The sequence below is a fragment of the Anas acuta genome, chromosome 2, assembly GCF_963932015.1.
Source record: "Anas acuta chromosome 2, bAnaAcu1.1, whole genome shotgun sequence".
In the NCBI taxonomy this organism is placed as follows: Eukaryota; Metazoa; Chordata; class Aves; order Anseriformes; family Anatidae; genus Anas; species Anas acuta.
This window is the reverse complement of record NC_088980.1, coordinates 21,294,167-21,319,016: the sequence shown is the minus strand read 5'-3', so window position 1 is coordinate 21,319,016 and position 24,850 is coordinate 21,294,167. Positions and strand designations below refer to the sequence as shown.

At 36.0% G+C, this 24,850-nt stretch overlaps 1 protein-coding gene across 3 annotated transcripts in view; it reads left to right on the top strand.

The window, feature by feature from the left end:
- LOC137852260 (macrophage mannose receptor 1-like) overlaps nucleotides 1–24,850 on the top strand; it is a 37,259-nt gene that overhangs the window by 645 nt on the left and 11,764 nt on the right. For 2 of the 3 annotated variants that reach the window (XM_068673821.1, XM_068673820.1), the window contains exons 2-21: nucleotides 1,371–1,772; nucleotides 3,217–3,390; nucleotides 4,939–5,097; nucleotides 6,025–6,138; nucleotides 6,768–6,902; nucleotides 7,713–7,895; nucleotides 9,610–9,767; nucleotides 10,442–10,555; nucleotides 10,888–11,003; nucleotides 11,331–11,479; nucleotides 12,790–12,989; nucleotides 14,829–14,956; nucleotides 15,983–16,070; nucleotides 17,303–17,447; nucleotides 18,993–19,028; nucleotides 19,146–19,321; nucleotides 19,896–19,963; nucleotides 21,456–21,556; nucleotides 23,143–23,279; nucleotides 24,398–24,512. In XM_068673821.1, coding sequence (XP_068529922.1) covers nucleotides 1,371–1,772; nucleotides 3,217–3,390; nucleotides 4,939–5,097; nucleotides 6,025–6,138; nucleotides 6,768–6,902; nucleotides 7,713–7,895; nucleotides 9,610–9,767; nucleotides 10,442–10,555; nucleotides 10,888–11,003; nucleotides 11,331–11,479; nucleotides 12,790–12,989; nucleotides 14,829–14,956; nucleotides 15,983–16,070; nucleotides 17,303–17,447; nucleotides 18,993–19,028; nucleotides 19,146–19,321; nucleotides 19,896–19,963; nucleotides 21,456–21,556; nucleotides 23,143–23,279; nucleotides 24,398–24,512 — 2,898 coding nt within the window. The remainder of the gene's footprint in view (nucleotides 1–1,370; nucleotides 1,773–3,216; nucleotides 3,391–4,938; nucleotides 5,098–6,024; nucleotides 6,139–6,767; nucleotides 6,903–7,712; nucleotides 7,896–9,609; nucleotides 9,768–10,441; nucleotides 10,556–10,887; nucleotides 11,004–11,330; nucleotides 11,480–12,789; nucleotides 12,990–14,828; nucleotides 14,957–15,982; nucleotides 16,071–17,302; nucleotides 17,448–18,992; nucleotides 19,029–19,145; nucleotides 19,322–19,895; nucleotides 19,964–21,455; nucleotides 21,557–23,142; nucleotides 23,280–24,397; nucleotides 24,513–24,850) is intronic. The other variant, XM_068673822.1, reaches the window with a different exon arrangement.

Genomic DNA, 24,850 nt, shown 5'->3' with positions numbered 1-24,850 from the left:
GGCAATCCAGTGTTTACTGGATTATTCCCCTTCGCTCTTTTGAACAGACTTTCTGAATTCACTGATACTGATAAAATGAATGAAGTAAAATTTGTGTGAAATAAAGTTGGAATACCTTTGGGAAGTTATTGTAGAACTGTAGCGATAATAGTACTTCCATTCCTTTAGCTACACTTCTATTGTAGATGTTAAGCAGACAACTTTGGAGAACCAGATGTCTCCTGAGTAAAACTAGTTGTTATTGATTGCCTCAGAGTATCTATTTTTCTTAATTGTGCATAGTATCATTGTGCATAGTATCACTGCAGGGGCAGAATAGTTATTTTATCTGTGTTGTAAATTATTAATTAAATTGATTTAATATTTTAGCAAGCTTTTTTTCTCTCTTTTTTTTTTTAAAAAAAAATTTTAAGAATATATGACCCCCAGTGATAAAAAGATGTATCACTGACCAAATTAAGTTATGAATCTCGCAAACTTTGGAGGGAAATACAGTTGTATGTGTCACAAGGTACACCATAAAACAGCAGAGCACACTCATAGATGTGCCTGTATTGATTCACTATTGCTACCAATAAACTCATTGTGGGACTGAAATTAGCTCAATTACTTCTACTTTACATTGATGTCAACACTGTGGACATGATCAGTGACACTACCCAGAGAGCTGAAGACCCAATTCCTGTTACAGGTGGACCTTCTAAATTCCACCAGCCTTTTCCATATTGCCAAGTGGTGGTCAGATGCCCCTGCTATCCAGTCCTTGCTACGTTCTCAGACTGTTTGGCTTGTCAGTGTCATTCCTAGTTTTACATTGCCTTGGCTCATAGTGGATACTGCAGGTCTTGTAGGTCAGTGAGGCCCATAAACCTTCTTTGAGGCCCAGAGTTGTTCACCCACATTTATTCAGTGAAAAGGAACAAAGATATAGCTTCAGGAGGGAAAGGATAAATGGCTCAGCAAAGATGGCTGTGACCCTTCTAGGACACCTGTAAGGTCTGGCAGCATTAGGAAAATTTGCAGAGATCAGAAGGCCAAGCATCTGAGAACACATGGAAACAGGGCAATGGTGATAGCAGTGTGGTTGAGGGAATTCACATAACTAATATAAATAAATCCAAGAAGAAGTGCTTAGCTCTGCTGTTGCTGCTGGCTGCCACTAGTCCACAATACAGTGACATATAATAAAGAAACACATATTCTATTGTCTACCTTATTGCTTTTTAACCAATAAAATTGGTGTTGCAACAGAATCCATTCAAAAGCATCTGATAAGAAAGCAATGCTTTCTAGCGTATGTGAATGGGAAATAGACTTATCATGTCACTTATCTTGATTACATATATTCTTTGCATTATTTTGTTTTACAGACACTGAAACATTTTTAATGTATAATAAAGTCAGCAAACTCTGTCTTCAGGCTTCTATTGCACAGTCAGTTAGAACTGCAACTTGCCACCAAGACAATGAAGCACAAAAATTCAGGTGGATTACTGATCATCAGCTCATGAGTGTGAGACTGAACCTATGCTTGGGTGTGCCACTGAAGGAAGATGAGTCTCTTATCACCCTATACCCGTGTAACCAAACTAGTGAGCTCCAGTGGTGGGAATGCAGAAATGAAAGCCTCCTTGCAATTCAAGGAGAAGATTTGTTTTTCAGTCCTGGCAATGGGGAATATGATAATGTTATATTAAAGAAAGGCCTTAGTCCAAAGAATAACTGGAAGATGTATGGGACCATGGATATTTTATGTTCCCATAGATATGAAGGTAAAGAAAATCTGTTCTTCAATCCATTGCACTAATTTCGTTGTGGGTTAGAGTGTTTTGGATCTTTGGTTCTGAATATTCTGATTCCTTCAGTAACCACCAGAGCTTTAGAAAATCAGTGCACTGGTGAGAGCTTTGAATTTAATTCCATATTTTTTGCATTATATAATATATATATATATATAAAACATGAATTCACATATTTTATGTATATAGTATACACACTATAATATTACAGTATATGTAATATACTCTATTAGCACTATTAGTATTTTAAGTATTTATATAAGTGCTGCCTTAATATAATAACATAATTGAATAGTTAATTGTGTGAATAATGTATTTCAATATACTATTATTGAAAATTATATAATCAACATATTAATAATACACCATAATGTTATTCAATAATAAATATGTTACATAAATTAACAGTATTAAAAATATTAATATTATATCATATCATTATTAAATACCACATAATTATATACATATATACTATACTACATTATATTATATTATATTATATTATATTATATTATATTATATTATATTATATTATATTATATTATATTATATTATATTATATTATATTATATTATATTATATTATATTATATTATATTATATTATATTATATTATATTATATTATATGTACATATATACTTAATTACTCACTCACTCTTATTTGTAAGCATTCTCTAAATCACTATCGCTCGCCATACCCTGTCAGTACATTGTTGGGAGAGTATAAATACTGAGAATTTTCTTATACAGCAACATGAAAATGAAATTATACCCTCGAGAGAAATGCACAATATGGTTGAGCTGGGAAAAGGCTCACTGTGGGTGGAGGAAGAGTGGCTTTTGTGACTCAGAAGATAAGGATGCTCATGGCATGATTATAATTACCAGTGCAATTAGCCTTTCTAATTAGCTGAAGTCTGATTGTTCTGAATGGCTTTCCCACATCCAAAACAAATGTTCTGAAACCACTAACTCATCTTGCAGAATATTCTCAGTATTCGCCCCCCTGCCTTGTATATGGGGCTGCTCCACTGTGTGTGAGGTGATTAAATGCTCACTAAAACAAAAACAGAGAAGAACCTGATGTTTACTTTTTTCCAGGAAGTAGAATATCCAAATATTAATTCCTGCTCTTGTGCATTTTATATAACTCTTGACATTGTTTAAAGTAGTACTACCTTAGGGTAGTGCTCTGGAGCTTTATTAATAGTTTCTGAAAGCATCTTGGTCAGAACAAAGAACTAGTTTTAGACTTAGCTGTTATTACTTCAAATAACACTGCTCTACAACATATATCAGCTGTTTAAGTTTGGAAAGGTTCAGGTGCAATTCTACCATAGGCATAGACTTCATATTTTTCAAACTTTTTTTTTTTTTTTTAAATTTCCATATTGTCATTATCATTTTGTCTTCTCAGAGACTTTTACACTGCTAGGAAATGCTTTTGGGGCACCCTGTGTGTTCCCTTTCATGTACAAGAAGCAATGGTATGCTGAGTGCACTGATGCTGGCCGATCAGATGGCTGGCTCTGGTGTGCAACAACTGCAGACTATGATGCAGACCAGCGATATGGATTTTGCCCATTAAAAGGTAAGATACCTGTTCCCACACAAGCCCCCAAGACCCCCCTCCCCCCTCCCCCCCCCCAGTGTGGCATTGTCAAACCAGCACTAGCAGAGCATCAATGTCTTTATATTGATGGGTAGTTTACATGAATAGATTTTAGTAATATTGCCACATCCTACAGCACTCTACACAAAGAAATAACATGTTGCATAAAGACGTGGAGAAAACTGTGACTGAATAATAAAATAACATGCAGTTCCCACTAATTGTGGTGGTGTTGCTGAGCAGCAGGGTAATTTTGAGTTCCTCTCCGTTTCCCAGGCAGGATGCAATCTGTCAGCATTGTACAACCTGTATAATCCCTTTCTGAGGATCCCCACTGTGATGGATGTGGGCATAAAAATAAGAGCTGTAGGAAGCTTGATGACAAAGTTAACAATTCAGTCTCTGTGATTTTCATATGGATATATATATATATATATATATATATTTGCTTAAGTGGTACATGTCCATTTACTGGTCTTATTAAGACCTCTTCACATTGTCTGGAAAGCTGTCTTTCCACTCCCCTGACAGCTGCCTCCCATCCCTGGCATTTCTCTACTACTACTTCAATTGCTTTCTGAAAATTCTCCTCCATTTCTGTGGTCACCTCTCTCCATCTCCCTTTATGGCTTGATGCTTGACAAATAAGCTTTGGACATCTGGGACTTCTCAGCTCTCCTCTATCTTTGTCCCCATTGCTTCTGATCAACATTACTTCTATTATTAAAACACTCCTTTACCCCAGTCCATTCAAAATGTGCATTTGGTTTGACTCAGATCTATAATCAAATACATTTTCCAGGTCCCTGCAATGATACCTATTACAATGAGTCTAAATGGCATGTGACATAGGGTCAATGAGTAATTTTCAAATCCTTTGAAAGCCAATTCTTAGTTCTTCTTTTAATTTAACTTCATACTGGTTTTTGAGACTAATCAAGCATCTGACTCAATTTCATACTGCACTTTATTGAGCATGTATAGATCCTCAACAGATCAAAGAAGCAGAGATAATCAGGAGAGGAGCGCCACGCAGCTCAGTACTACTGCAGTGCCCCAGATCTGAAGCTGTGTGGCAGGCACATCCAGAAGCTTTTAGCAGGGGAAGATTTATCTAAAAGCAGTCTGATGTTAAATTCAGTTCTATAGCTAGGTCTCACAGATCTCAGTGGGAACTGCTGCCAAGAACGAGAAGGAGATCTTATGTATCTTTTTATAGATTTCAACTACAGTATCTGCCACAGCACTCCATGCAATATATTTCTCCATGCAATCACTTCCCTTGTAGTAACTCCTGAATTATGTATCTTCATGCAACAGGAGGGAACATTTGCCAGCACTACCTGTCAGATTACAGGCCTTAACTTCTTCCTTCCCTATCCTGCTTGTTACACTTCCAGTGCATTTGAAAGAATAGCACAGCCAACTTCCCAGCATTTAATGAGAATGTCATGCATAAAGAGAACCTTCAACTCGTTTTTCTGTGAGTGAATTACTATCACCCCATAATAACTATTTTCTCCACAGATAAAGAGACAACCTGGACTACAGATCTGTCAACAAATGTCCGCTACCAAGTAAACTTGGAATCTGCTCTCACTTGGCACCAAGCAAGGAAGAGCTGTCAGCAACAAAATGCAGAGTTATTGAGTATCACAGACATTCATGAGCAAATTTACATTAAAGGTAAGGAAATAAAGCAAACCCTGACATTCCGGATCTTTTCAGTCTATCATCACAGCTAAGGACTACCTGGTACAGTTCTGGCTAATGCCTATGGGCCTAAATATACAAAAGTAAATAAACAAAATCTTTTAGAAATTGCAAATTCATCTCAAAATCACTGTTAACTTTAAACAAAATTCATAGTATTCCAGCATCCTGCTAGTGTGGCAGTTTTACTTTCTATTTAGAAATATCTCATTTTATAATCTATTTTTTTAAGAGAAAAAGACTTCCTAAATGTAAATGAAAATCTCCTTTTTTTTCATAATACGTAAACTTAAAAAAAAAATTGAAAGTAAGAGAAATGACTTATATTTATGCAAAAAGAAAGATATGTTTTTTGTCAAATGCAGCTTGGCACCTGCTTATTTATTTATTTATTTATTTATTTATTTATTTATTTATTTAATTTGACAAATTGAAAAATGTCAGTTCTTCATACATCCCATATCATGTCTCTAACCACCTGTTTATTTCTGGAGGAATTGCATGGAAGAAAGTCTCAGTTGTTATTTTAATGATGAATTTAAATTATAAGACTTTTGCTTGGGAGTTTACACTTACACTGCACCAATATTTCCACTTGAATATCTCCAGTCTTTTAAAGTGTTTGGGCTATTCTACAAAAGCACTTTAATTCTGAGTTTACTCTGTGGCAACTCATTTTGCAGTAGGTGATTGAAAGAATAAGAGAATGTCGTTGTTTACATTTTACATTGATCAAAGCTTTGGAATATTTCAATTTATCAGATATCATAATATGTAAAGGCATTTGTAAATAGATATTTAAGAATTGCAAGTTTTCCTATAAATATTATTAATGAATAACAATGATTAATATTATTTGCTAATAAAAAGTGATTTATAAATCTTCCTTTGGTTACTTAGAATTAACAGAAAGTACAGATTCTATGCTATGGATTGGGCTCAATAGACTGGACTTGAAGAGTGGTTGGGAGTGGACTGGAAGCAGCCCTTTCCGGTATTTAAACTGGGCTCCAGGTGGGTGTGAATTTCCTTGATTTTGTATTTCTGAAGACAAAAGATACATACCTCAAATACTTCTTTAAATTTTACTCTCAATTTACCTGAGCATGAGAAAAAAATAGAATGTTAACATTAAGCCACCAAAACAACATGGATTTTAACTTTTATTGTGTTAGATTTAGAAAAGGTTTTGTCTGTATTTTTCTATAGCTTTTTCTATACTAGTAGAAATCAGAAACTTCTATGTATTGCAAAAGTTTTTTAGGCCTGAGAATAATAATACAATCCCCATAAACACATATTCTCCCATTTCTGGTCTCTAGCAACAATATTAATTTACTATATTTTAGTATAGTTATAGTTAGTATACTAGTATAGTTATAATTTATTATATTACTAGCAATATTACCAGCAAGTAATATTAAAAATCAGAAGAATGAGTTACCTGTTCACGTACACTTAAATGATGATATATTAGACATCATGGAGGCATTCCCAGTACCTCAGTTCTTGTTGAAGGTGGAAAAAGCTTGATCTTTGTGGCTGTCACTTCTAGCAGTAGAAATTACTTCTGTGCATTTTAGGGCTTAGAGTTCTACTTGGCTTTCAGAAGAGTTCACTTTTTTTTTGTACATTTCCCAAAGGAAGTCCCTCTCCAGAATCTGGAAAACTCTGTGTGGTTTTGAATCCTGAAACAAAAGCTAAATGGCAAAATTGGGAATGTGATCAGAAACTTGGCTACATTTGTAAAAAAAGAGACACTACCTTGGTACCCTCAGGTATGTTAATCTATGTTGATAATTAAAAATAAAAGACATTATCTGAATTGCTTGGTATTCCCAATGGCAGAGACAAAATTAGAAATAAGATCTAATTTTAACCAGTACTTTTTTTTTCTTTTTTTTTTTCTAATTCATTTTTTAAAACCTTTGCACCCTTTCTAGGCTGCTCTCCAGTCCACAATACACAGAATGAAAGAGTCAGGTCTCCTCTTTTAATACACACAGTACTGAGCATGAAAAAGGAGAACAAACCAAAAATTATTTTTGGAAGAGGGAAGTTAGTAAATATCTTTAAAGGAAGGAGAATGGACACATTGCAAAGATAAAAGATATTTTAAGTGAATAAGTATTTTGTTGTTGGTATTTCCCTTTGTATATATCTAGCTGCAAATTTGTCTAGATGATTTTCACTCTACCAACATACTTATCTTTTAGAAACTTGTAAGCAGTCTGTTAAGTGCAGATGATGACTTCTGATTTCCCTTAACTGCAAAATAGCTACTAAGTAATGCAGAAGGTGTTAAAATTTATACATTAGCTTATTTTATTCACATTTGACTATATAATGACTCTAGAATTTGTGTTAATTAATATCTGTATTAAAACTCTTTAATTTTCCTAATTAAACATGCCATCATGGAATCATGTTTGTGTTTAAGGTTTTCCACCCATAATTTCACTATAATAAGAATCTCCAAAGAAAATTCTTAGTTTAGAGCTTTTACAGAGAATGAGTGAAATAATTTTCAGCTTCATGTCTTTTGGATAGCATTTGAACTCCTCTAATACAGTGATGTTTATTTCTAGGTGATACTGGGTTTATTACTTGCCCAGGTGGATGGGTACCATATGTAGACCACTGTTACAAAATCTTCAGGGAGACCAAAGGATGGCAAGAAGCTTTGACCTCCTGTCAAAAGGAAGGGAGTCACCTGGCCAGCATCCGAAGCCTTGAAGAGCACAGCTTTATAGTGTCTGGGCTTGGGTACAGTAAGTGTTTCCAGGTTTATATTTGCTTGCTTGTTTTTTTGCTTGTTTTGTTTTGTTTGTTTTGTTTGCATGAAAGAAGTATCAGCTACCTCAAATGAGGTATAGGAATTGTATTAACGTGAAACATTGCAGCCAAAGACATGCAAGGACACACAAATCTGCTAGTGTTAGTGCAGTACTATCCTTTCTGCTTCAACACTGATGCCTTCATCTATGCAGCAACTTGCAGGCTTACTCAACAGTCCTGATGTGTTTTGCCTTGCACCAGTGCAGGGGGCCAGTCACCCAAGTAAGAATCTTTCTCAGTGAAGTATTGTGAAATATAACTGTGAATCTGATTTATATGGAAAAGCAACTTGTACTGCTTTCAGCACATTTGGGGAATTTACAGTGTGGCTCTAAATCATTTGCTGTGCTTTGCTGGTCACCCAGCACCAAGATCAGCAAGATCAAGAGTTTCTGCAGAAGCAATGGAAGGAACCACCTACTGAAGAAAAGTGATGGAATTTGCCAGAAGGAAAAGATCAGCAGAGCAAGCCAAGGGGGTCTCCAGGCAGATAGCTGTGAAATTGCTTGGGCTTCTTGAAGAAACCTACTTAGATGACTGGATCTAACATCATGATCTCACCATGGCCTATTTTAATAATACTGACAGAAATGTGTAGAAATAATAATAATAATACTGACAGAAATGTTTTTCTTATTCATAGAGGTAGTGAAAGCCCTAATTAACTATTTGGAAAGTGCAAAATCAAGACAGAAAATTTTTGTTTTTCATCAAAAGTAACTTATCTGCTTAGTGTCCAACCATTCTCACAACCAGCTCCTACAGTGAGATATTTTTGCTTTTGTTTACTTTTTGGTTCTGGTATCATCCCTCAGTTTAATTACTACTGAGAAAATTGTGAATACCCTTCCAGAATTTTTTCTATCTTTTCTGAATGCTGCCTAAATTTACCATTCATTTTTCTCACTTTCCTTTAATTTAGAATGCCTAAAACCATTGGATCTTACACTGATTTAGGCCAGAAGGGACCCTGAATGTCATATGGTCTGGCCCCAGCTTGCATGGCTAGCTTCAAAGTTAGATCTGGTTGCTGATGTCCTTTCACTGCTAAGTTTTGTGTAGTATCAGAGATTTAATTTATTGCCTAAATAAATGACCTAGGCCTTGGGGGATGGACTTAGGGAGGGTTCTCTGCTTTCCTTTCTTTTTTTTTTTTTTTTTTTGAAAGACAATTTAAACATTTATATTCCAAGTTAGATCAAAACAATAATTTAAAATCTGACCAGTGGAATAGAACCTGAAAACTAACTATTCACACAGTTCCACCATTGTACATCAGCATCAGCACTCTTCTTCCAGTGCTATGAGTAAAAGAACTGATTTATTTATTTATTTAGATTAAGTACAGGGATTTTAGGTAATCCTGCGTAGACCCAGGAGTTGGACTTGATGATCTTTGTGAATCCCTTCCAACTCAGGATATTCTATGATTCTGTTATTTCATTATATCTTATTTTTGCAACACACCGAACACACTGTATTTATTGTAATATGTGTGAAAAAATTAACATTTAAAATGATCATGCAACAAACTAAATAATGTTATGTTTGATAAATTAAGGGATTATGTGTTCTAGAGCTTGAAGTTGCTAAGAAAGGGATGCAGCACCGTAAGAGGTCCTTTCTAGTTCTGTTTCCGTGTTTTAGAGCAGACAGACAAGCTCTGGATTGGGCTGAATGACCATAAGGTTCAAATGTATTTTGAATGGAGTGATGGTACACCAGTGACATACACAAAATGGCACCTGGGAGAGCCATCCAGCACCAACAACAGACCAGAAGATTGTGTACTGATCAAGGGCCAGGTAACACTATTCAGCATGGATCTGATTTTAACATTGAAACTAAATTCTTAGCAAAAGAATAATGTGCCCTGCTATTTTATCAACCATTTAGGGCCAGGAAAAATGATGTGAGGAGAAAAGATGAGACTAAAATATGACCATTCATTTAAATAAATTAATTAATAAATAAATAAAATGAAAACATTGCTGCATTGTTAAAGAATTTTTCTCTTCAAGTTCATCTAAAAGTCACCACTGAAACTGGGGCCATAAAGAAGGTCTTTGAATGTCATTTGGATATATTCTCCTCTTCCTTTTCTTCTTGTGGCAATGGTGTAATGTGGGGATCCCTGCTGCTGCTTTTGTGTCTGCTTGTTTGCCTGTCCCTGTGTGACACAACTGCCTGTGCCTGCTCCTGCAGAACAGGCTGAAGACCAGCTCCAGCTGAAAAGAGGACAGGAAACCCAGCACCCGTATTCCCACTCATCACTACTGGCCATAGCAGTACTACCATAGACCACTCTGCCATTTCACTGAGTGTGAGAAGATTTAGCTTTGTTATCAGCTTGGGGGACTGCATAAGAAAAACAGTATGTTTCTGTTTCAGAGTGAAAGGAGAAAGAAAATTCTATACAATTTCTTTAAGTTATTCATCTTAATCTCATTGCTATTTCTTTCTTTTTCCTGCCTCGTAGGATGGCTACTGGGCAGACTATGTCTGTGAGAAGAAAGCTGGTTACATTTGTAAAAGAAAACCTGCATCACAAATAGCTGGAGAAAAGGAAAGTACTGATGTAGGTTGCACAAAAGTAAGTAAAAAAGACTGAAACATTAATTTTTCAGATCAAATAAGGCCCTTGTCTGAGAATCATCCAGAAATATTTGAATTTGCATCATTTAAATATAGAAACAATTTTTGTATTTATTATGGAATTTATCTCTCTCTCTTAATGTTACTATAAACTTTATTAAGCTACTTACAGAAGCCATTTAGAAAGAATCTAATTTCACTGCAAAATTTTGCTAATTCATAATACTTATGATTATTTTGCTTCAATCACTTAAAAATGGTATAGCTCACTTAATACATGACACTACAATTATTTAAAACTCATAAGGAGATTCTATAATTGTATTACAGGGCTGGAGACGATATGGGACCTACTGTTATTTTATTGGACATGCACCAGCAACATTTTCAGAAGCAAACAGCATTTGTGAAGGAGAAAAAGGTTACTTAGCCACAGTTGAAAGTAGGTATGATAATCACTTTTCTTTGTCTTTTGAATAGGTAAAGGTTGTATGTTCCTAAATTACTCATGGAACTACTTCACAGTTCTCACACAAGGACAGACAGTAAATTACCCAAGTTACAGGTGAGATCTGTAGCTGAACAAAAAAAAATCCTTTTTTTTTTTTTTTTTTTTTCTGTTGTTGATTTATGTAGTGCCAGAATGCCCTTGTAAAGCCCTTCCTCTAATCCAAAGCAAAGAAAAGGAGAATAGGATTCATCATCAGACCACACAATTAGAATTTGGATAAAGGCTTTTGCTTCCACTTGTGTTACTGTGATCTCCCTTACAGGTATGAACAAGCCTATTTGACTAGCCTTGTTGGGCTGAGGCCTGAAAAATATTTCTGGCTTGGTCTCTCTGACATAGAGGACCAAGGCACCTTCAAGTGGACCAATGGTGAAGATGTCTCCTTTGCACACTGGGATGTAGGAATGCCTGGTAGGTGCTGTGACTGTTGATGGTGGATGCACTCTGACCCCATGGTCCCTATTCAGGTTGGCATTGGCAACATCCACTGAATTTTATCATTTAGCCCTTCAGTATATTTCAAAGGAACTGGAAGTTCCCCAAATCCAACTTTTAATTTTAAAGGAATAATTTGAATAGCAGTTTTATATTTGGACATCTGATATACTTAAGTTTAACCTTTTGGCTCGTCTTCACAAAGACAACCATTATCAGAATCTTGAAAATTGCCTGCTTTCTGATAAACAGGCTACAGGCAGTTCCTGAGACCATTCTGCAGTCATAAGAAAGAACCTGAAATGGAACAATTGTAGTAAGATTTTAAAGTTAAAATTACAAAATCACAGTATCAAAAATGATCATACCATATATTTTTTACTTGTGATGCTAAGAAAACTGCATTCACATCACCATACTCAAAACTGTCTTTCAGCTAATCTGACCTGACAGAAGAAAACTCTTTAATGAATATAAAATTTGGTTAAAAGACAGGTAATGGAAAAGGCTAGAACTAATGTCTAATTTCTATAAGGAAAGAGTGCTCACCAACAGAGTTCTGTAATGATCTGTGCCAAAGCCCATTGTTCAATATACTTACAGATGATCTGGAAAAGGTGGCGAATAGTCAGATGACAAAATTTTCTGATGATACTAAATTATATCTGATAGTGAAAATTTGCCTGTGATAAAATGCAGGACAATCTCAGGCAAATGAGTGACTGAGAATGATCAGAAAAATGGCAGGTAAACTTTGATGCATGTATAGTGATACATACATGTAGGAACAAAATGTCTTGAACTGGCATAAAATGATGGTCTTATAGCTGAACATTTCATTTCAGGGGTGAATTATTGGCCATGGTAGACATGTCCATTAGAATTTCAGCTCTGTGCTCAACAGAAACAACAACAACAACAAAAAATAAATGCTAAATAAACTCAGAAAAAGAAGAAAGAACAAAAATATGCCATTGTATAAGCTCATTGTATGCATGTGACTACATCTTGTGCGGTGTGTGCACTTATGAAAAGCACTAGTAACTGAGGTTATACCACCTGTTATAAAGTATGCTTAATGTAAGTAGCAATGAAGTCCTCACTTGCAAACAAATGTTTTACCTATTAAAAAAATATATATAAATTATTTTCTACCATATAATTAATTATGAAGGACATTAAAAAAAGTAAAAAAAAAAAAAAAAAAAAAAGCAGAATCTTCAAGTAAGAATTAAACAAGTTAGACTGTATAAGATAGCCAAAGTGTTTTTTTATTTCTCATAAAGGAAATAAGCCAGGATGTGTTGCCATGAGAACTGGAACTACAGCTGGATTGTGGGATGTTCTTGACTGTGAGACAAAGCAAAAATATATCTGTAAACAGTGGGCATATGGTGCAACTGCCCCACCTATTCCAACTACTGCTACAGCACACACATGTCCTGAAGGCTGGGTGTCAAGCAAATATAGTAGTTCCTGTTTTAAAGTAAGTGCTTAAATAGTTAAAAGAAGAAAGGCTTTGGGATGTTGGGTTTGGGGAGAAAAACAAAACAAAACAAAAACACAAAGGGTGGAAGGACAAAGGGACATCTTCGTCTGGCAATATTTGCAGTGAAGGGCGCCTATAAGAAAGCTGGAGTGACACTTTATTAGGGAGTATAGTGAAGGGAGGATGGTTTTACATCCTCACAAGGGGGAATGGCTTTAAACTAAAGGAGGGTAGATTTAGATTAGATATTCAGGAGAAATCCTTCTCTATAAGGGTGGCGAGGCACTGGCACAGGTTGCCCAGAGGATGCCCCAACCCAGGAGATGTTCAAGACCAGGCTGAATGGGGCTTTGAGCAACTTGGTGTGGTGGGAGGTGTCCCTGCCCATGGCAGGGGGGGTGGAACTGCATGATCGCTTCTAATGTAAATCATTTTATGATTCTATGAATATCTGAGATAAGAACAACGCCAAAAAAAAAAACAAAACAAAACAAAAAAAACTCCAGGAATCATTTGTAATCATCTGTAAGGGGGAAGAAACTGAGGAAGGAAGATGATGTTTAAGGAACTGGGCACAAGGGGAGGAAGAAAGATGCAGGAAAGAAAATCAGGAAGTTAGTGCCCCAGGGGTAGAATAAACTGGAGTAGAAAATGGAAGAAGGGGAAGAAATATTGAGTCTCTAAAAAAAATATACATGTATATGGAAAAGATAAGAACAAAGATGAAACAACATAATATTTGCAACATTATTAAGACAGCAATGTTGAGAATTTGCATTAAATAGTAGTAGCAGCAAAATTTGGCTGTAAGCATGGCTCTTTATATCAGCTGTGGTCACTAGGTTGTGCAAAAATCCCATGTTTAGCCAAGGTATGTGAGAGCTCAGGGAATGAAGTAAAGAAACAATAATGTCTGCCCACACACAGCAAAATGCCTAAGGCTTAACCTTGCTAAGAAAACCATGTTACCCCCAAAATGAAGGATAATACATCACTTGAAAGATTAATCAACCATTTTTTGTGAAGCTTATGAACATTTATTAGATAGCTGTAGCAAAGCTACAGGTAACTTTTACTTGAAGTACACTCAATTGCAACTATCAGGCATATGAAAGGACTTTGAACAACAAATGAGGATAGAGTGTAAATATTGATCTGGGATCCTGCAGAACAGCAACATTCTAAGTAAGTGTGAGATGGTAGTATTTCTTATAACTTTATTTGAATTAATGAGGTCTTGTCTTTTAATTGTTGTTGCTTTTGTTATTATTATTATTTCCATTTCTTTCTTTCACTCAGTGCGAATGATATTTACTTGGTCTCCTTTATCCCCATATCATCATTTTTAACTTTGGTCAAACTCATGCTTATTCTCTTTTAAACTACCAAACTGTTAGATATCATATTGCAAATGCAAAGTGAGACATATATACCATGAAGTCAAACTTTTGCCCATGTCTTCAGAATCCTCCATTCTGCCTTGGCCACAACTAATCTCCTTTACCTTCCTTTGGAGGGTGGCCTGGGCCCTCTTACAAGCAAAGCAAGTTAAAGTGAATTGTTTTCTCTTCTAGCAACTCCTCCCCTTTGCTTGTCACTCTATTGCAACTAATTAAACCACTCTAATGCAAAACTTTTATGAACAGCATAATCCATGCTATTTCTCGTGTGGGCTATGACTTGGCTTGTATATTTGAGAAAGAGTACATTTCTTCATTTTTTATTTTATGTGTATTATACATAATGTGTATTACATTACATGTTATGTATGTATATGTGTATATCTCTATTATACATTTTATGTGTAGAATATGTTTTAAAGTAATTTCTCTCCAGAGCTTTTGCCGATCAGATATTAAAAAGAAATCCTGGCTTGAAGCTCGAGATTTTTGTAGACAAATGGGAGGGGATCTAGTGACCATTAACTCTGAGGAGGAGAAAGAAATGTTATCAAGAGCAAAGATGTGAGTATCTGCTGTGCGTTTATCCTACCAAGCCTAAAAAAATATTTAATATGAGCTATTATAAACACTCTTAAATGATTTCTGAAACAGACTCCTCAAAAGCCAAAAACACTGTAATAAGCTTGAAGTTTTATCTACACATTAGTATTAACTGTTTCATGAAAAAGGAATTGTTTATATCCAAGAGATTGAAAAATATGTATCATGGCTAATAGATATCATTCAGGAATACATAAAAATATGGGGGCTGGTATTTTTAGCAGAATAGAAAATATGACCAACATATTTACTTTTGTCTCACTGTGACATAGTCAAAGCTGAGACAATTTTCAAGAGGATCAGCCTCTTTGAATCAGTGAAGGCTTTTCCATTCCTAAGAAAACTGAACACAAAAACAGTACTACCAATAATTTTGATAAATAAGCCATTGGCACTGAACAAGTGTACAGTGGCTTCTCATATGACAAGTAGCAGGGCTAAAATATGAGCTATTCTTACAGCACCATAGTTAGGGTATTGATGATTAGTTAGGGACTTTCTGATCTTTAACATCTTTACCAACCTAAATGATTCTATGATTCTATTATCTTTGTTCAAGAAACATCCATGGTCTAAAGTATGCAACAATTACTAATGTTTTTAATGACCTTAGTTACACTTCTGAGTTGATACAACAGTCTTTGCATAGCTCATGATGTCAGAGCTAGCTCTTGGCAAGGTGCTCTGCTGGTTACATTTGTTGCACTAGTACAGTCAAACTGGGGATACTTGTTGAATGTAAGCTCTTGTACATTCCAGAAAAACTGTACCAAAGAGTAAAAGCAAGCAAAGCAAGTAAATAAGCAGGTAAATAATAGATATTTCCAGGGAGAATATAAACATCTGTATGACCTTCATGAAAGCTAATAGGATAATTATTACAACTTCAGTGCACTTTGGAATCTCCTGTAGAAGTTTTCAAGATGTGTTCCTGGATGTTGATTGTTTTGGTGCTTACACACTGTTCTGTCTTGTAATTTGTGTTAGGGTTGGTCGCTGTTCATTTCAAACATTTTGGATTGGTATATTTTCCTTGAATCCGGATGAAGGATTTGCCTGGAGTGATGGCTCTCCAGTGAGTATTTTAATTTTTCATCAGATTTGTTTGCTTAAGAAGTCTTGGGGTTTGTACACGTGCTTTCTGGGTTTTTACTCCTCCTGTTGAAAGAGAACTCTAATCCTGCAAACATTTATATGGTTGTTAAAGTTGATAACCATCAGTAAAATCACAGCAACACATCTGAATACATGGAAATTATGTGCATTTCACTATGATCTGCAGCTTTCTGCACAGCATTCCAACATATTTTCTTTTTCAAGAATAAAATATGAACACATAATGTCAGAACGTTAGTCATATCAGACCTTGTATCCTGTCTTTGGCAGTGGCCAGAAACATCTTAAGAGCTAAGCATGCAGCAAACAGATTTCACAGTATTCTCCTGTATCGCCCAGAAAGTGATGCCTCAGGGTCTTTCAGAACCAGAGCTCAGAACTTTATTCTTAATTCTATATTTCAATTAATTTATCCAGTCATCTCTTTAGCCCAAGTAAATATCCACAAATGTGTGAAATATTCCTGCAGAATTCCACTCATTACCCTCCATGCACTCCTACTCCCTATTTCCTATTTTTGACCCAGGCAAGGAACTTTCCTCTTATCTTGTAACACATTTACACATTTGTTTCCTTTTTTTTTTTTTTTTTTTTTTTTCCTAAAGAGATCTGGACAAAACCTTTTTGAAAATCCCAAGCATGTTACAGCAAATGGATCACCCTTCCCATTTGGATCTCAGTTCCTTAAGGTAGCTCCACTAGGTTTGTAGGACAAGACTTCCCTGCTAAAAGCCACACTCCTGTCCTCATTACCCTCAGTAAAGGGAAGCCGTGAATGCTGAATTGAGGCACAGTATGGTCACAGCTACCACAAGGTTGTTGGACAATATCATTTTGAACCAGGTTACAGCTGATGAAGTGCAAACTACCTTGCCTGCATAGGATCAACATGACTGTGTTGGGGCTGTGACTGTGTTCCGAACTAGATGGAGGCCATTAGAAACTGTCCATTTGCATGTTTTTATTCTGTCTGTGTTCAGAGCTTGAGGAACAAACAAGACAAAAAGCCCTCTATGTCAAGACAGCCTGATCTCCCAGTCAGTGACATTTCCACACTGTAAAAATTCTTGCACCTATTGTTTTTCCTGTATTTATCCTAGTGAGAGATGGAGTCTTTCAAATACCCTTGTTTCTTTTTACCAATGGAGAGTACACCTGCTGAAACAGATGAAAATACCTTTTCTTCTATAGGTTAGGTACACAGTCTTGGAGGATCGTTCAAGAAATTCAGGGCGGTACAAGTTCTGTGGTGTGCTGAGTGGTGGGCCATATTCTATGAAGTGGATCCTTTCAGAATGTGAAGCACTACATAACTGGCTTTGTCAAATAAAAAAAGGTATTTTCATTCTTCTTTTTAATCAGGAAGCTTAAATAATTTTTAAAGTAGAAGTTTTCTAATGTAATTTGCTGGAGAAAGGTACAAAATTTTGAAAACTGTACTTCCAAATGCATGCCAAAATAATTATGTAGCATTATGTAGGAAAGGATTATTCAGTGATAGATGATCAGAGTAAATGAATTTATTCGTTGATGTATATTAGGATGTATTAATAACCCATATATTTGTGAGGGTTACATAGATTGCAAACATTTTGTTTATTAAGAACTTTTTGTTTGTGTGCTTGTGGTGTAGGAAGTAAGGAGTTGTACAGTCCTTACAACACTTTTACTTTTATACTAACACAGGTAAAGCTAAGAAAAATAAATTAATATTTGTACACCAAATGTATTTTTGCTTTAAGATATAACTAGATTTACCACAAATCCATTAAATGGGTTGAGACAAGGTGATGAGAGATGTACGGAAGCAGAAAGCTTTGTCTTGCCTTCCTGCAGCGCTTCAGCTCTGATGCTGAGCCTCCTGGGGCTGGCTGAGACCCTGCCCCATTTTTCATAGGGTAAGTGGCTGAAGAGTCAGACATGCCATGTCACTTGCCATGCAGCCCAGCTGGCCATGGAGGACAGTCGGGAGCTGCACAGTATTGGAGATTCCAGGTTTCCTGTCTGACATCCACCAAATCTTTGGAGTATTGAAACATTTGTCTGGGATATTACATTTGTCTGAGATGTTTTAGTTCTGCCAGATCACTTTTATTTATTTTTTTATTTTCTTCCCCAGTTCCAGGAGAAAATTTTCTGCTGTTTTTTGTTGTCTGAATCCACTTAATGAAAGAAAAGTGTTCAGGATCACAGTTGTGTTGGTATGTTTGGCAGTTGTCACTGAAGCTAGCCATAGCTTTAACAATATCGTTAGAGAAAATTGATGAAACAGGTCTGTAAGCAGTGCTCCAAGCTCTCTTTTACAATTATTCAGTAGACATCTCTTTCTAGGAAAGGAATGGTTCAAAACAGTGGTGTTTCTTTTTCCAACCAGAAGCAGAAACAACTTGCAGTCAGTATACAAAGTCATATTTATTTTTGCTTATGAATATTTGGGACTGAGAGAATATTTGAAAGAGTTGAAGAAATCTAGTGGAAACGTTCTGCCTCTTGATGAGAAGATCTTTCTGGAAGTTTATGATATATCTACTGGGGTTTCACTAAAGGGCTACAAAACTGAAGTTTAAAGAATTTCAGATAAATCTACTTTATCTTACAGACTGGAAAACTGATTTTCCTTTATATTTCTCTTCACAGGTATGTGGTCCAAGCAAAGTTATGACTCTGCTGGAACAAAGCACAGTTTATGATACAAAATTATAAGTAGATGACCATGCATATTTCATAATGTGTAGCTGAAATGTGTGATTAAGCCTGCTTCTTTTCTAGTCAATGGCAAATGGGTACAGAATTCTGCCCTGGTCCTCACTTGGTTCCTTGAAGTCAGTCATAAAAATGTGCTATATGGACACATTATGCCTTCTGTTCTCTTGTTTTGCAGGAGTGATGCTAAAACCTGAACCAACTGACACATATGGTAGGTTTTTGCATACATTTATTTGTTTTGTTAATTATTTTTTATCAAAATCGTTACTCTAAAATTAACTTTTATGTCTTATTGATGAAGAATTTAAGAACCTTATTTATCTTCCAGAATATCAAACCACTGTGGATGGATGGGTCATATATGAAGATAAACTATACTACATCAGCAAAGAACAGGTCTCCATGGAAAAAGCCCAAGAGTTTTGCAGGATGAATTCTGCAAACCTGGCTGTTGTTAGTAGTAATAGTGAGAGGAGGTTCCTACAGAGAGCTCTGAAACAAAATGTAAGAATCAATAAAAAGTAGAAATGCTTTTGACAGCCTGCTTGCAAAATTTGAATTGTCTCAGAAATAGAGCCATCAGCATTTTTATTAATGAATTCTACCTGAAATTGATGAATTTGCCCCCCCTCTCCCCTCCCTTCCCCCCAGATGTCCTTTGTTTCTGTGCAATTTGGTCTCTCTTGTTTGGCACCAGGCATGCTGAGGTGGTAAGGAAGAGTAGTGGAAAGAATAAGGTAGTAAACTGTGCGGGTTTGGGAAGAAGTTGGTTTCAGAGAGGATTGAGGTTGGCACTAGACAGTGCTGCAGCCACAGAGGGAGGAGAAAAGACATGTACCAGTCTTTGCCTCAAACTCTGCTTCCCTCTCCTCATCCTAAGGGTCCTCAGAGCTGCAGGTCTCTGCTGCTCCAGCTGAAAAGCTGACGTCTGCCCCTGAGCATGTAAACACAACTGTGTTTAGCTGTAAACACATGCCTATTGCTGATGACTTCTGTAATTAATAACATATGCATTTCTGCTTGTTTTATTTCAAAGACTTTTTTTAATAAAAAAAAAAATAGTTGCTTTCTGTTTTAGGATGGTTACTGGAGTGAGTCAAGAGATTACTTCATTGGTTTAAAAGTGAGTCTGGATAAAAAGTTTAGGTAAGTTCAGATCATCACAGCAGCTCTTAGCATGTAGAAACAAACAGTATTTTATGTAGCTGGAGGTACTAAACGTATTGTTTTACAAGGACTGAAGGATGTACATAACAAGTACAAAGCAGGATCCTAGAATAGTCTAAGTCCTAGTAGCGTAGCTTTTCCCAAAAATAAAAATGAAATCAACATTTTTTCTTGAGTTGATACTTAGTCAAGAAAAGCTTGACATCCATACTCTCATGCTTTGTCAAGCCTGTTTCAAAGATTGGCCCCATAAACTAGAGAGATGTCTTTCTGTGCTGGATTTTATGCCTACAAGCACACACACATACATGTATGCATGCACACACAAAATATGTTTGATTCCTCAGAGCTTCATTCTTCATCTACTTTCGATCTCTATACTGTAGCTCCAGAGAAACCCTCCAGAATTAGGAAGGACTGCATAATGAATTCAAAAGCTGCTTCTGATTGAGGTTTTCAGGGTAGTCTCTGCATACTCCCACCTCAGGAGGAATACATGTATTAGCAGAAGTTTACACTACAGTAAAATTAACAAGTGTTTCCAAAAATCGTCAACAAACAAATAAACTTAAAATTATAGTAAAAGTTACTAAAGAGCACAATACAGACAGTGCCTACCTTCTCATCTGCTAGTTAAGACACTTATGGGAGGTGACAGACTGTGGTTTTAACTGACCTGAAGCAGGGTTAGAGGAATTTTTAGTAGAACTTTTCTATATTTTTCCTCCACTACTGAGTGTCTGTAAACCACTAACCACGGAAAGAGTGAAAGAGAAGCACGAGGTTATGAGTGGCTGAGTGTCTTCCTGATTTAGGACACAAATAAGGGGAGAAGGGCTATTGCTTGGGTCCAGTGAACATCTCATCTGTATAGATTTAAGGGCAATATCCTTCAATAGCAATTTATTAAGTAAAAAGCATGCAGGACTAAAGAAAAAAAAATAATTTTGATACTTCAGAAAGAGTAGTCTTAAAGGTGACAATGTATTTCTGGACACATGACTTAATTAACCTATTGAAATATTTCTCTTCAGAGTAAAATTTACAGAAGAATATTTTTGTCCTTAATTGCATCTATGGAAACATCAGGAATACTTAGACTGAGGAGCATAATATTATCTAGATGATAAAATGTGATCAATTAAGATAAATATATTTTTTTAATATTCTCTCCATTACTTATTATGGCTAACTGAATAATGGTTTCTGATATTAAATGATGACTGATCACTCATGCCTGTCAATGGAAAATATTCTTGGTGTTTTCTTCTGTTTTGCAACCAGCAATATTTTACACTTCAAATTTGGATAATCAAGTAAGGAGAAAAAAAATCTGTAACAGCCTTTCCAGTTTTAGCCAGTTCCCATTAATGCTCTTTGACATTGTCTTCATGTCAAGATGTTCATTAGAATTTTCATCTAGTGACTGAAGTGTATTAATTAATAACTATTTTTGTACCTTTTCTTTAAGCTGGGTAGATGGGACTCCAGTAACCTATGTGGCCTGGGCTCCTAATGAACCCAACTTTGCAAATAATGAGGAAAATTGTGTGGTAATGTCATCAAAGCCAGGTAAGTAACAAGTCTAAACTATTAGATTTTACTTCTCTTTGTTTGGATTATAACTGATGGTGTCAAACTTCTGCCTTTAGCTGCGATACAGTCTTTTACAGCTGTTTTCGGGAATTTCTGAAGAGGGACGACCTAACAAGATATGGTAACAGGCATAAACTCCAGTCATGGAAGAGTCGATGTCTTTAGAAGGGGGAGACTTTAGAACCACATGTAATTTAATGTGGGCATCTGTTAACATTTATAAGATTGACATTACACATTATAGGGCCTTTTACTACTTCCCTAAGTAAAAACCTAATAGATGATCAGAGCCTATCTTTACTCCTATGAACTTGAGAAAATATTTATGATTCAGCTATAGAAGAAAGGGAATTGAAAGTAAAACCAATGAGTAAAAAATATCAAATATTTTATAATACACTCAAACAGTATAATGTGCTCTCAGATTGATCCAGAATTTCCTGTTTCATCCTTTTTTTATCTGTTTTCTTTCAAATTTGTTTTCTGGTGTATTACCACTGTTGCCTGCAATGTAATGATGTCATGGCTTGAACCAATCATGAACAGGTAAAGACACTGTGGAGAGCCCTGGAAGAGCAGCAGGGTCAGGCATTCAAATTAAGCACAAAGTGCTACAGCTGTGCTACTATGAGAACTTCAACTGGCTCAGTCAGATCTGCAGTGGTTACTTTGCTCTCAGATCAAGCTGAAACCTGAGATATAAAATGCAGCAGATTGTGTTCTGATAAAAGAATATTCATCAGATTTTTTTTTCCTCATCCTCTGTCTTCTGTAATTCTCCTACTCAGTTGTCTTGGTGTGGGTGGGGGTAGGGAGGGTGGAATGGAGTTAACTGATGATAGAGCATCTCTTCTGAGTCACTTGCCCTTTCTTTGCAGCCCTTTATGTTATTTATTTATTCATTTTTGCAATTGCTAGTCAGTAGCCCACAAACTAATAGTGTTGAGCAGCAAAAGTCATAGAATCATAAAATCATAGAATGGTTTGGGTTGGGAGAGACCTTAAAGATCACCCAGTTCCAACCCCCTGGCATAGACAAGGACATCTCCCACCAGACCAGGTTGCCCAAAGCCCTATCCGGCCTGGCCTTGAGCATTTCCAGTGATGGGGTATCCACAGCTCCTCTAGGCAACCTGTTCCTCACCACCCTCATTTTCTTCCTCATATCTAATCTAAATGCACCATCTTTTAGTTTAAAACCATTAGTCTTTGTCTTATAACCACACCCCATGACAAAGAGTCCCTCCCAAGCTTTCCTGTAGACTCCTTTTAGGTACTGGAAGGCTCCTATAAGGTCTCCCCAGAGCCTTGTCTTCTCCAGGCTGAACAACCCATCTTCATAGGAGAGATGCTCCAGCTCTTTGCTCATCCTTATGGTCTATGAAGACCTTCTGTTTGTAAACAATAGCTGATTGCATAAATATAGCATGCATGTCTTTTAATCACTTCGATGGTCTGAGAAACAGCGATTACCCTCTTTCTTACTCAAAACAGGGAATTATATATTATTGTTACAAATGTTATAACATCTTGACTTGTTTACTCAATCTAACTATTTTTAGGTTTGTGGAACGATGTAAACTGTGGTTCCTCCAATAAATTTGTATGTGAAAAACATAATAGCTCTATTAATTCAACGTTTGCTTCTCCATTGCCTCCTGGAGGATGTCCAGAAAGTTGGCTTCTCTTTAACAACAAGGTATGTCAACAAGCACCTTTAGTGAATTATGTATGACAGTGGGACTGAAAAAAAGAACTGCAAAAATATGTTTTTATGGTTATGAAATAAATCTGCAGTGCAGTTACCCAGTCAGTACATGTTGGGTTGATAGCTGGACTTTTCTGGAAGTAACTAAACATCTAACTTCGCAGAGGGATACAGTAAAAATAGGTATATGCTGAATAACTTTTAGAGAATATAGCCTGTGCAAGCTCAAAATACATTGTTACTGTTTAATAATACTTCTCTCCTGTGTTATGTATTTATGTTAGGAACTGAAGTTTATAGTGGTTCATCTCAAAAAAAAACCAAACAAACAACAAACACACACAAAACATACCACCACCACCAAAAAACTCTTCAGGTGAAGTGATTTAGAAAGAATGCATTTGAACAATCCTGTTGGCTTGTATAGGAGCTCCCAAAGCTCTGAGTTCAGAAACATGATGTCAAACTACAATTGTTTTGAAAGCGATTTCACATACAGTCCTAGTCTGGAAGTCCTCATTGCTGTAACATAATAATTTGTACCAACTGGAGGTGAAACTCCATTTGCCAAGGGCTGTTTTATCTGCTGTACACACTCTGCACTGCACTTGCATCCTCAGAGTGTTAGGTCAACATGTCAATGATATTTCACACAGTATGGCAGGATGAGCAGTTATAATCACAGTCATTAGAAGCAGGACAAGGAGCAGTGGAGATCGTTTTCTGCAGCTGTGTTACCCAAAGACACATTTTCTTGAACTTAAATGATCCTTCTGTTACTCTAAAAAGCAGGCAGAAGAAAATGTGAAGCAGATTTATAGACCTGATGTCATTATGATAAATTTAGATGATACTCAATTCCTGGGTTGCACCTTATGTGCAAAGAGGGGCCAAATATCTACTTCAAAAGATGTATGTATTTTGTGCAAAGATCTTGCACACCATTAATTTAGCACTCTTGAAATCTGTCATTTATTTTAGCCCTGATTTCTTCTTCTGGAGAAATAGTGTCCTATAACTGCTTGATACTATTCATAAATAACAGTTTCCATGTTTGTTTGAGTAAATTGCTTGCTTTTTTTTTATTTTATTTTTTTAATTTTTCCCAGTGTTTCAAAATTTTTGCTTCCAATATAACAAGAAAACTTGTGTGGCATGATGCACGAGATATTTGTATTAATCTGGGAGGAAACCTGGCTACAGTACCAAATGAGCAAGTGCAAGGTACATATACAAGCTTTACTGAAACATGTTACCTCTCAAAGAAAAATATTCATCTCCTACTAAGGAAAATACTATACTTTCCAAAATACATAAGCAAATTAATTGCTGAAAATGTCTTATTAGCTAGGTGAGTTTATACTTGGTTTTAATTCTGAAGTGTGAAACAGTAGATAAATTATTACATGTAAGAAATAATGTGTGTTTCTAGTTCTTTCAGTTGCTCAGTTTTCATGAAACTTCTAGTCTGTTTTGAGTGTGGTTGCACAAATCTCTCAACCTGACATCTGTATTCTCTGTCTGTCTCTCTTGCTCTCACTGGAAAACTGGCAATATGATTT